This window comes from Heterodontus francisci, chromosome 1, assembly GCF_036365525.1.
Source record: "Heterodontus francisci isolate sHetFra1 chromosome 1, sHetFra1.hap1, whole genome shotgun sequence".
Taxonomy (NCBI): Eukaryota; Metazoa; Chordata; class Chondrichthyes; order Heterodontiformes; family Heterodontidae; genus Heterodontus; species Heterodontus francisci.
The window spans coordinates 200,822,964-200,836,000 of NC_090371.1; the positions used below are offsets into that span (position 1 = coordinate 200,822,964).

Consider the following 13,037-nt stretch of genomic DNA (forward strand, 5'->3'; position numbering starts at 1 on the left):
ATGGACTGCAGCCGCTCAAGAAGGCAGCTCACCACCACCTTCTCAAGGGTAATTAGGGATGGGCAATAAATGCTGACATAGCCAGTGACGCCCACATCCATGAATGAATAATTAAAAAGTTGTAGGTTTGTCTCACATCCAGCTAAGTCTCCTTCAGCAAAGAGAAAAAGGAAGGTGGGACAATCCATGCTGCTGTCAGTCACCACCTGGTAGTTCGTCACACAGTGGGATTGCCCTTGTTAGACAGCTGGCAGCAGATCATCATGAAATCAATAGAAAAATAATCACTGTTAACTCATAAATAACTTGAAAATATGCAACCTAGAAAGGAGCACATGTAATAGTTAAAACTAAACTGCCAGCAGTTATTCTTTTGTCATTCTATTCATAAAGAATACAGGTTACTCATTAATGTGTACCTAAATCTAGACTTTCATCAACCCTAACCTGGAAGCTTCACCATTGAAACATCCATCACAGTGAGAAGCACAAACCCAGGGCAAATCCGAATTTCATTAGTTTAGTTGGGCTTGAACAATGCAGGGATTTGCTCAGTTCAGGCTTGGAGGTTAAGCAAAAATTGAGGAATTCTCCATTTCGCAAAGAGGTCTGGGGTTGAATTGAGCAGAAAAAAAGTTACGCTTTTGCTGGAGCAAAGTTTCACTGGTACAACGGTCTGGGACTGTGCTTGCGACTGGCAGAGCTTGACTGAAAATAGAGGCTGCTCCTCACTTATGTGAAACCATGGGTGTGTTTGAAAATGTTAGTTTAGCAGATTTATCTCACCATGCATACAGACAAGTGTCTGTGTGCTGCATGGGCAAGTTTCATTTTCTGTTTCATCAATCAATATTCTCGGATAGTAGTGTCAGAGCCTCATACTTAGGCAATAGTTTCCTGCTGATTATTACCTCCCCCAAGTGGAATATAGAAAAATTGCACTTGAGTGATGTTGGTATCAGAGAGCTGAAAGAGCTGATTTGCAAATGTCCTTCAAAAAGTCAACTTGCAAGGGTGGCGTACGATATTATTGTGAAAGGTTTTCCGGCAAATTATCAGCTGAATATAGAGAGGGAATGTTAATGTAGTTCAATAAGAGCATAACTTTGTTGGGAACACTACAGAATGCTCATATTCTCCATGTTAACATTGCCCACAACACATGGAGGATATGTACTGTGTAAGGTCACAACTTGTTCCCACTTCTTCCTCAATGCCCCTGTCCCAATTGGTTTTATCCAACACCAGTACACTTAGGAAAATCACCTATCAATTTTCCAAAACAAAATGTGACTAAAAATCATAACAAAAAATAAAATGAATAAAGGTGTAACTTTGACAGAAATGTTGTTGCTCTACAGTCTTTTCCATGGCTTGAAAATAGGCAGATGTTTCCCTTTCCCTCCCGCTCCCTTCACATTTCAGGGTGAAGATATTGCAAGGCTTTTGTAACTAAAAACATTTCAGTAGAGTTTGAATTGAAACAAAAGACAGTTTGCAACACCCTTATATGTCATAATCACAAAAACACCCTTCTATGTCTTTGTGATTATGAATTGTTTTACTTTGAAAGTTATCACACAATGTTATAACTGTTGTGTTGGTAAACAAAAGGTTTTTATTTTTGTTTCTAAGCATAACACAGTTGTGTGAAAATATGGATTGCTGGATGACCAGAAAGACTTACAGAAAGCCAAAGACAAGAAGAATCCCCCCTCGTTGTCCAAATATTCTTTTGTAAACTGTTTTGAAATCTCTGGATGCCCTTTCTGTTTCCAGGATATTTGGTCACATCAGCTTCCGTTCAGACTGGGAATTGGTAAAAGTGGACTTCAGACCATCCTTCAGCAGACAATGTTTACCTGATGACTATGACTCATGGGACCTGATGAACCAGGTATCGTAGAATTAAATTTTAAAAAAGCAGAAGTACTGGAAAAGCATGATTTTTACTGGACACACCTGAAGATATCATAACCCGTCTTTTCCCTTTACACAATGTGACTGATCTGCTGAGTATCTACAACATTTCCTGTTTTATTTCAGATTTCCAGTATTTGTGGATTTTTCATTTTGATCATGTAGAATGAGTCTATCCATCCATGACTCTGTCCTACAACAGGGGCTTTCCGCTGGGTAGAAATAGATCAACTATAGTTCCTTTGAGCCATCCTGAAAACAAACATTATCATACTTAAGTACCACGTTAAGCCAATAGAAAAGCTACAATATCCCCACCGGCAGAAGAAGAAATATTACAATGGGACATGGGGTGCTTGGAGTATCAATGCAGCATGCCACAATGTGCTAAGTATCAGGTTTACAATAAGTAATTGTCGTTAGTTGTACTTTTATGAGTAAAGGTTGATCTGCTTTCTCGGGGATAGGAAGGGCAGCTCAGGCAGCATTAATGCAGGATGGTGTGCCACTCCAGGCAGTTGAGTGGCATTGACAGAGACATGGTAACAGGTTGTCTACTTACCTTTGTGGTTGGGACCATGGAAGGAGGGATGAAAAATAGACAATATTCAGGGAATAAATAAAACTATGGGGCTGAAATTCCTCAGCCATCTTGATGGACTCCTACAATAATTTCACAATTTTTGCTGGAATTGCTGAAAGCTGCAGGGGGTCCATAGAAATCTGGCTTCATGTGAACCTTACAAGGCCAAGAATGAAGAGGAGGGAGGACAAGGACTCCCAAGACCAAATTTCACGCAGCCCTGGGCTGGAGCATGTCACTTTGTGGATTGTTTTCGAGGAGCAGGGAAGTAGGGCCCTAGAGTAATTGATATTATTTGAAATTAAGATCTTCCAAAAGGTTAATTTAAAGGGTTAAGTCATGGCAGGAGAGCTCAAAGCCGTGGTGTGTTCCTCGTACTCCATGTCAGAAGCCGGGGACATTTCCAATGCCCGGGACCTGCATGTGTGCAGGAATTGTCTCCAGCTGCAGCTCCTGGAATCCCGGGTTTCGGAGCTGGAGCGCCAGCTGGGGACACTGTGGAGCATCCGCGAGGTGGAGAGTATCGTGGATAGCACTTATAGAGAGGTGGTCACACTGCAGGCTCAGACACCACAGGCAGGAAGGGAATGGGTGACCACCAGGCAGAGCAAGAGGACTAGGCAGGCAGTGCAGGAATCTCCCGTGGCTATTCCCCTGCAAAACAGATATACTGCTTTGGATACTGTTGGGGGGAATGGCCTCTCAGGGGAAAGCAGCAACAGCCCAATTTGTTGCACCACGGTTGGCTCTGCTGCACAGGAGAGGAGTAAAAAGTGTGGGAATGCAATAGTTATAGGGGATTCAATTGTAAGGGAATAGATAGGCGTTTCTGTGGCCGCAAAAGAGACTCCAGGATAGTATGTTGCCTCCCTGGTGCTAGAGTCAAGGATATCTCAGAGCGGTTACAGGACATTCTGAAGGGGGACAGTGAACAACCAGTGGTCGTGGTACACATTGGTACAAACGACATAGGTTCAAGAAAAGATGATGTCCTAAAAGCAGAATATAGAGAGCTAGGGAGTAAGTTGAAAAGCAGGACCTCAAAGGTAGTGATCTCAGGATTACTAACAGTGCCACGTGCTAGTCAGAGTAGAAATAGGATATTTCGGATGATTACATGGCTGAAGAGATGGTGTGAGGGGGAGGGTTTTAGATTCCTGTGACATTGGGACCAGTTCTGGGGGAGGTGGGACCAGTACAAACTGGACGGGTTACACCTGGGCAGGACCGGGACTGATGTCCTAGGGGAAGTATTTGCTAGACTGGTTGGGGAGGGTTTAAACTAAAATGGCAGGGGGATGGGAACCTTTGCAAGGAGTCCGAGGAGGGCGGATCAAAGACAAGAACAAAAGATAGTAAGGGGAATAAGAAAAGTGATAGGCAGAGAAATCAAGGGCCAGAATCAAACAGGGCCACAGTGAAAAATAGTGGGAAGGGGACAAGTAATGTTAAAAAGACAAGCCTTAAGACTTTGTGCCTTAACTTGCGGAAATAGATGTAAACGGGTATGATATAGCCGGGATTGCGGAGACATGGCTGCAAGGTGACCAGGGATGGGAAATTAACATCCAGGGGTATTCAGTATTTAGGAAGGATGGACAAAAAGCAAAAGGCGGTGGAGTTGCATTGCTGGTTAAAGAGGAAATTAACGCAATAGTGAGGAAAGATATTAGCTCTGACGATGTGAAATCTGTGTGGGTAGAGCTGAGAAACACTAAGGGGCAAAAAACATTAGTGACCCCCAAACTGTAGTGGTGATATTGGGAATGGCATTAAACTGGAAATTAGAGATGCATGCGATAAAGGAACATCTGTAATTATGGGTGACCTTAATCAGCAAATAGATTGGGAAAATCAAATTAGTCACAGTACCGTAGAGGAGGAATTCATGGAGTGTATACAGGATGCTTTTCTGGACTAATATGTTGAGGAACCAACCAGAGAACAGGCCATCCTAGACTGGGTATTGTGAAATGAGAGAGGAATAATTGATAATCTAGTAGTGCGAGACTCCTTGGGGATGAGCGACCATAATATGATAGAATTCTTCATCAAGTTGAAGAGTGACGTAGTTGATTCTGAGACTAGGGTACTGAATCTTAGTAAAGGAAACTACGAAGGTATGAGGTGCGAGTTGGCTATGATGGATTGGGAAACGTTCCTTAGAGGAATGATGGTGGATAGGCAATGGCAAACATTTAAAGAGCACATGGATGAACTGCAACAATTGTTTATCCCTGTCTGGCGCAAAAGTAAAATGGGGAAGGTAGCCAAACCATGGATTACAAGGGAAATTAGAGATAGCATTAGATCCAAGGAAGAGGCATACAGATCTGCCAGAAAAAACAACACACCTGAGGATTGGGAGCAGTTTAGAATTCAGCAAAGGAGGACCAAGGGATTGACTAAGAAGGGGAAAATAGAGTACGAGAGCAAGCTTGCACGGAACATAAAAACTGTAAAAGTTTCTATAGGTATGTGAAGGGAAAAAGATTGGTGAAGACAAATGTAGGTCCCTTACAGTCAGAAACAGGAGAATTTATTATGGGGAATAGATAAATGGCTGACCAACTAAATGCATACTTTGGTTCTATCTTCACAAAGGAAGACACAAATATCATACCAGAAATGTTGGGGAACACAGGGCTTAGTGAGAGAGAGGAACTGAAGGAAATCAGTATTAGTAGAGAAATGGTGTTGGGGAAATTGATGGGATTGAAGACCGATAAATCCCCAGGGCTGATGGTATGCATCCCAGAGTACTTAAGGAAGTGGCCCTAGAAATAGTGGATGCATTGGTGGTCATCTTCCAAGATTCTATAGACTCTGGAACAGTTCCTACAGATTGGAGGGTAGCTAATGTTACCCCACTATTTAAAAAGGGAGGTAGAGAGAAAGTGGGGAATTATAGACCAGTCAGCCTGACGTCGGTAGTGGGGAAAAGTCTAGAGTCCATTATCAAAGATTTTGTAGCAGAGCACTTAAAGAACAATGGTAGAATCGGGCAGAGTCAGCATGGATTTACGAAAGGGAAATCATGCTTGACAAATCTACTAGAATTCTTTGAGAATGTAACTAATAGAGTTGATGAGGGGGAGCCAGTGGATGCGGTTTATTTGGACTTTCAGAAGGCTTCTGACAAAGTCACACATAAGAGATTAGCGTGTAAAATTGAAGTGCATGGGATTGGGGGTAGAGTATTGCGATGGGTAGAAAATTGGTTGGCAGACAGGAAACAAAGAGTAGGAATAAATGGCTCTTTTTCCGAATGGCAGGCAGTGACTAGTGGGGTACCGCAGGGATTGGTGCTAGGACCCCAGCTACTCACAATATATATTAATTATTTAGATGAGGGAAATAAATGTAATATCTCCAAATTTGCAGATGACACAAAACTGGGTGGTAGGGTGAGTTGTGAGGAGGATGCAGAGAGGCTTCAGGGTGATTTGGACAAGTTGAGTGAGTGGGCAAATGCATGGCAGATGCAGTATAATGTGGGTAAATGTGAGGTTATCCATTTTGGTAGCAAAAACAGGAAGGCAGATTATTATCTGAACGGCTATAAACTGAGAGAGGGGAATATTCAGCGAGACCTGGGTGTTCTCGTATACCAGTCGCTGAAGGTAAGCAGGTAGGTGCAACAGGTGGTAAAAAAGGCAAATGGTATGATGGCCTTCACAGCGAGAGGATTCGAGTACAGGAGCAGGGATGTCTTGCTGCAATTATACAGGGCCTTGGTGAAGCCACACCTGGAATATTGTGTGCAGTTTTTGTCTCCTTATCTGAGGAAGGATGTTCTTGCTATCGAGGGAGTGCAGCGAAGGCTTACCATACTGATTCCTGGGATGGTGGGACTGACGTCTGCGGAGAGATCGAGTCGGTTTGGATTATATTTGCTGGAGTTCAGAAGAGTGAGGGGGATCTCATAGAAACCTATAAAATTCTAACAGGACTTGACAGGGTAGATGCAGGAAGGATGTTCCCGATGGTGGGGGAGTCCAGAACCAAGGGTCATAGCCTAAGGATATGGGGCAAACCTTTCAGGACTGAGATGTGGAGAAATTACTTCACCCAGAGAGTGGTGAGCCTGTGGAATTTGCTACCACAGAAAGCAGTTGAGGCCAAAACATTGTATGTTTTCAAGAAGGAGTTACATATAGCTCTTGGGTCTAAAGGGATCAAAGGGTTTGGGGCGAAAGTGGGATCAGGGTTACTGAGTTTGATGATCAGCCATGATCATAATGAATGGCGGAGCAGGCTCGAAGGGCCGAATGGCCTACTAATGCTCCTATTTTCTATGTTTCTATGTAACTGCATCCATTTCCTGGTCTTCTAAAAGCCTCCTAAAATTAAGCTGCTTTTTTTTTTTGAGGCGCCAGGAAACTATTAGCACCTTTTAAAAACTTTTTAATAAGAAAGATTAATCTACTAAGAAACTGACCAGCATTCATCAACGTAACTGGAAATGGTTCTCTATAGTTTTTTAAAGTCATTTTCAGTTATTTAAAATCAGGTTACTCACAGATGGTGAACTAGACACAGATAAAAAATGCTTACTTTTTGTGATAAACCTCCTTTCAGCTGTGTTAATAAAACCACTGTAAAATATATCATGGATTTTTTAAATACAGAATGTTTTAAAAATTATTTTCCAAAATGCTACCCAATTGCACTGTTTCATGGAAGCTATGGTGATATGCAAATAAATTTGAGTGGAAATTTGAGAAAAGAAACCACTTCTGAAAACTAGGGCAATTTTGATCTCATTTTGAGCTCAGATTGCCAATTGCGCCCAAAGCAGAAAAACCACTTAGAGTCTGGTTTACATTTTAGCAATTTTTGTGAAGCCCAGTAAAAGTAAAACTCGACTTGACTGATTCAAATGCAGTCAGTGATTGATAAAATGTATGTGCTGATGCCACTTCTAACCAAGCAGGACTGACATGTCTCGCTATGAGAAAAGCTGTAGCCATTGCTGTCCTCCTGACATTAGCACTGCCAGACACTCATGTGCTGCACATTCTACCAGCAGCTGTTTGTTCTTTTCACTCCGATGCAAAGCAGTCTACGGATTCTCAACTCCTTTGGATCAGACAAGCAGCATTACAATAAGAACAACAGTCAACATCAGATTTGGAGTAGTACCGATTGCACATTAATGAGATATACCTGCCCTGTAAATAATATAAAATTAAATAAAGGAAATATTGCTATTAAAAATGTATTCTTCCAAATCCTGTAGTCTCAAACCATGTTTTCCTATATTTTTCACAGTTGTTGGTCCCTCGTTTGAAATTTTAGCCTGCAGCAAGCTCACAGAAGCCTAACTTCAGAAGGCTGCTTTTGCTTTCAAGTGCCTTCAAACAAGCCCCAGTATCAGCTCTATGAATTAGTAGAAGCTTCTTATAGTGTTAATATGTTCTGATATCATTATAAACTGGAATGCTTGGAGCAGTTGTTTCTCAGCTCTGCTGAGTTTTCTTGCACCCTTAGCCCCTGAACCTTAATGTAGCTTCTTAATGCTGGCGTAGAGGTGGGGGTAGGGAGAAACCGTTTAGTAGCATCGACCTGCAGACACAATGATACACATGAAACATGCAGTGACAGTGTTTGGGTTACCACCAAGTAAAAATATTCCCTCTTGTGTGCTGTGTCTGACAAAATCATACATTCTATACAGCTTTAAGATTTTACTACATAAAGTGCACAGGGAAATCTCCATCACCTCTCCAAGAGGAAAATCCAGGTCAATATGTCAGGCAAAACTACAGTTTACATGAAGTCCTATTTCATTAGGCACCATTTGAACTCATAGTTTTGTTGGAGATTCCATGTAATTTTCACAATTCAACAGTGAGCTGTCATGATCTGGAATGCACTGCCTGTAATGATGGTGGAAGTAGATTCAATGGTAACATTCCTAAGAGAATTGGATAAAATAAATATTTGAAGGGAAAAATGTACAGGGCTATGGGGCAAAAGCAGGGGAGTGGAACTAATTAGGTAGCTCTACCAAAATGCTGAATGGCCGCCTCCTCTGCTTTATCAGTCTGTGATTCTATAAAGTACTAATCTGTACGTACTGATCCTCAATATGTTTTTACTTAGGATGAGCATTGCATCATGGGAGAGCAGAGACAATTCCGTAAGCGAAAAATATCATCATGGTGTATTAAAGGAAAGAACTTCACATCAGCCCTTACATCGAATCCTTGCCAGTGCACAGAGTTTGATTTTGAGTGGTAATTACTTGTTCCTTTGACAGTTTAATCAGGGGTCTGTTTAATACATTAGAATTACAAATAACAAGATTAGAAATTGCTTGATATAGTATTAAATTTAAATACTTAAAATCATTGCAATACTTGCCCTATTTGTTTTATGCTTTCTATGTGAATATCAGCCTGTGTGATATGCTAATATAAAGATGTGATGAACACAAGCTAATAATTTCTAGCCTTGAGGATGCGCTTAAGGCCTGAAACTCTAACCACTGTTTTCCACAGATGTTCCCTGACCTGTTGGGTATTTCTGGCTTTTTAAAATAATCTTTTCAGACTTCCAGCTCTGCAGTATTTTATTTTATTTTTTTGTCATAATTACTTGTGTGGATTTTCCTCCAAACTTCTCTCCTCTCTTTAGGTAGATTCTGACTTATGTTGTGGTACAGTTTGATGAGTGCTTCCCATGTTTGATCCAGTTCTCAGTCAGCATCCTACACCTGCATTTTCCAGAGGGTTACTACATGTAGTTAGGGAACAGGGTCCCAAATTGATTTTTTTTTTTTCTCACTGTACTGTCCCTTAAACCATTTGCAGTGCTCTGAATTCTGTCCTGGCTGAAACCAACTAAATCAGCACAGATCAAAACTTGAATCATTGAACATTTTGTTCTATGAAGCTCATAATTCACATGTATTTACTGTAAAAACCATCATGGGAGTAGAGTTTATGTAGTTTAGTGCTTAGTCATAATATATTGAAACAATAATGTTCCTCTGAATCATTCAATTAAATAGTTCCCAAAAGCACTGCTTGTCAAATCATGTGAGTTGATCGCAGAACCTATTGCATTTTGGTGCCATCTGACATCCATCAGCAATAGAATTAAAGAAAAAACCTTGTAAATAATAAATTGAATTAGACACAGACTGAGGTGTATTTGAAGCTGCTAATTCATCTTAATGTTGAGTTAACAGTAAATTTCTGAACTAGTGCAGAGCCTTGTGCAACAGATATTTGGGGGGGGGGGGGGGGGTGGGGGGCGGTGGTGGGAACATTATTTTGTAGTGTTCAGAGAACTGATTTGCAAAATTATCCCTGACGTTGCTAAATTGAATATTTGTGCTGAGTGACATCCTGCCAATACTGTGGCTGTCTTGCAACATGCTTCAGATTGTGTGTAATCAAGGGCAGTGTGTTTTTCAAGGAGTTACAGAACATGTATAGGCAATATATCACACGCCGTTGACTTAGTGGAGCTTCAAAGACTTTGCAAAGTAAAGCATTTTGTGCAAAATGCGCTGCCTTAGGAATACATAGTGGTTTTGTTATTTCCTGTTCAACAGTATTTTATCACCAGGTAAACATACAGTGACTGTGCCCCAGTTATTCCTTCAGTGTAGGCATTAGCATGCATCAACCACACGGAGTATCCCGTACTCATATATTTGTTATTAATATTGAAGTATTTAATGCAAAATCTCTGACTTAAACAACAAAATGCAATACAGCAATAATATAATATATGTATAAACAGACTTTGAAATAAAAATTAAAAAGTGATGCTCATGTTTAATAAGCCTACTCCCACAGACGAGGCCATCCGCATACTGCTGCCCCATTTCAAATTGGTGAGCAACACTGCCAAAGAGAAGACCATAGATGCCAGTCAAAGACCTATTTACAACAATTTGGAGCCTGAATGGTACAATTCCGCCCCTCTGTACATAACCCAGCTTAGTGGAGTTCCTTAATATATAAGTTATTTAGAATCTGTAGGGTAGATTTTCAACTTGCCTCCCAGGCGTGACCCAGACCTGTAATAGAGATAAATGGAAATGAAAACAGGGTGCTTTCTGTAACAGGTGTCTGATCCACAGCACTAGTATTACACCCAGACAACTGGTTGAAAATTTATTCCTGTGTCGTTTGAATACTTTCACGTATTTAGTCTTCATTTGATCATTGTGTTTTTTGCAGTGACTATGGATTTGAACAGCAAGCTAATGGCAGATGTGTCCCAGCATTTTGGTACAATCCAGATTCACCTTCTGAGGACTGTAAATTGGGACAGACATACACCAGAAGCTCTGGGTAGGTACTGCACATGTCAGGAAAGGAAAGAAGCTGGGCTAGATTATTGTTTTGGAATAGGGTTCCTGATGTTGGGTTAATTTCCAGGTCCTGAATCCGTGTCGTGTCGGCATCAAACGGCTAATGCAATTTTTGTAGGGATGACTCATTCATGACCAGGGAACGTGCTCACCATCCAATTAAGAACAGCGGGCGGGCTCCTGATGCTGGAGGGCCAATAAGAGGCGCTTCAGCAATGACACCTCTGCAGCACCACCATTGGAGGTGCGAGTTTCCAATGCAAGTAAGAGAGAAAGAGGGCACCTCACGATGGAGGTGCTGTCTGAAGACAAGGTAAAACATTTTCAATTTAAAAAGGCATCAGCAGCCAGGCTGTGTCTGTGGCCTGACAGCCACGATGAGTTACGGGGTAGGGATGGAATCCCTAGTGGGATAACACATTGCTCGCCCTCCCCTCCCTTCCCCACCTCACCCTCCCAGTCTGCTGCCTGGAGGTCCCCTCCATCCCCTGCCAGGTTTTGGCCCCAGTGGGGGACCCGCAAGCCAACTGGAAAATTCCAGTCAGCTTCTGCTGAGTGGCCTTAATAGGCTATTTAATTGGCCTAATAGATCACCCCACTGCTCCTTTCAGAATGAAAATGACCTGGAGGCGGGAACATGCCTGCAACCTGGCACAATGCTCTCCGACACCAATTTCCGGGCCTTTCTGCCTCCATTGGTAATCGAAAATTCTGCCTGCTGTTTCTGAGAGATGATAATTCATAACTTCTGTCCCCTCCACCCTACACCCACCATTCTTTCATTGGTCTGTGTGTACTGTATTATGGGACATATTGGTAACTGCATTCTTCTAATGCTAGGGATTTTTTTTTTTGACCATGAATAGCTTTCTCCTCCCTGTGTCGTTGAAATACATACAAGGATATATTGAGATAAAGGGCCACGTCCTCATGGGATAAAATTTCATCTTCACTGCCTGAAGAGTAAAGAACAGGATGACCTCAGGACATCCAAAGCACTTTACAACCAACGAAGTACTTTTGAAATGTAGTCACTGTTGTAATGTAGGAAACACAGCAGTGAGATTCCACAAACTGCAATGTGATAATGACCAGATATACTGGGGGTAATTTTATGTTCTCTCCCGTAGCGGATTTGGAGGTGGGGATAGCATAAAATCGGGTGAGACAGTGATGGGGGGTGGGGGGCGGACCCCGCCATCTTCCCATCTCCACCAAAATTAAGTCCGTGACAAGAAGGCCTGTGAACGCCCTTCCCACCCCATCGCCAATTGAGGCTTTTTAGTGGGCAATTAATGCCCAGTTAAGGGCCTTATCCTGCCATCGCGATTAACCAAGCAGCGGGCAGGCCTGTCGCCGCACGGTAAGCACGGCAAGAAAAACCGTGTGGGTTGCTTGCCGGCTCCATGGGTGGGTCCCTTGTTAAAAGGCACTTAGTGCCTGAACAAGGGACCCAGCATCGGGTAACGGAGGGCCCACTGAGAGCCAGCCCCTGCCCTTTCTGCTGACCCCCCTACAACCCACGCCCTGCGACCCCCACCCCACAAGACCCCTCCCACCCTGATTTACCTGTGGTCTGGGTCCAGCGCCCCTCCTGGCCCTCTGGTAGGTGGTCCACCAGCAGCAGCCACCACCTATGCAGTGATGCTGCTCAGTTATAGAGCTGCCGGCCTCTGATTGGCCGGCAGCTCTCAGAGGGTGGAGCTTTCGTGGCCAGAGTCCTTGATTCCGTGGAAGGCCTGCTGCTGTCCAGTTAAGTGCCTAATTGGCACTTGATTCAACGGGTCTCTCACAGAAGGGGCGACATGGGGTTCTCGGTGGCACTTTAGCCGGAGGTCTCGACCTCCGTCACCCAGATAAAATCCCGACCTGAGTGTCAGTCTAGATTATAGTCTCTGGAGTCTGACTTGAACTCACAGCCATCTGATTCAGTGACCACTGAGACTAGGCTGACACAATCTGGCAGAGCCCATTGTTCTCCCATTGAAGAACATGCCTGATTTTCGTTCCTTATAAATCAATTTGATGAAAATCGGGTGGGTTTAACACTGGGCAAGTGATTGGTTTCCCTAGAAGGTTCAATGAAAAGTCACCCCCACATCATTGTATCCTCTTTTTAATTGTGGGTGTTACACAAAGTTTTGTGGCAGAAGTTCAAATTAATAAAATGGATCCGTTATATTAAAAATATATCGCACT

General features: G+C 42.6%; 1 protein-coding gene across 2 annotated transcripts in view; it reads left to right on the forward strand.

Annotated features, from left to right (window-relative positions):
- The window catches only part of sorcs2 (sortilin-related VPS10 domain containing receptor 2), an 810,245-nt gene that overhangs the window by 722,015 nt on the left and 75,193 nt on the right, over positions 1-13,037 (forward strand). For both annotated transcript variants that reach the window (XM_068040075.1, XM_068040081.1), the window contains exons 15-17: positions 1,780-1,897; positions 8,612-8,745; positions 10,705-10,818. In XM_068040075.1, the coding sequence (XP_067896176.1) occupies positions 1,780-1,897; positions 8,612-8,745; positions 10,705-10,818 (366 nt within the window). The remainder of the gene's footprint in view (positions 1-1,779; positions 1,898-8,611; positions 8,746-10,704; positions 10,819-13,037) is intronic.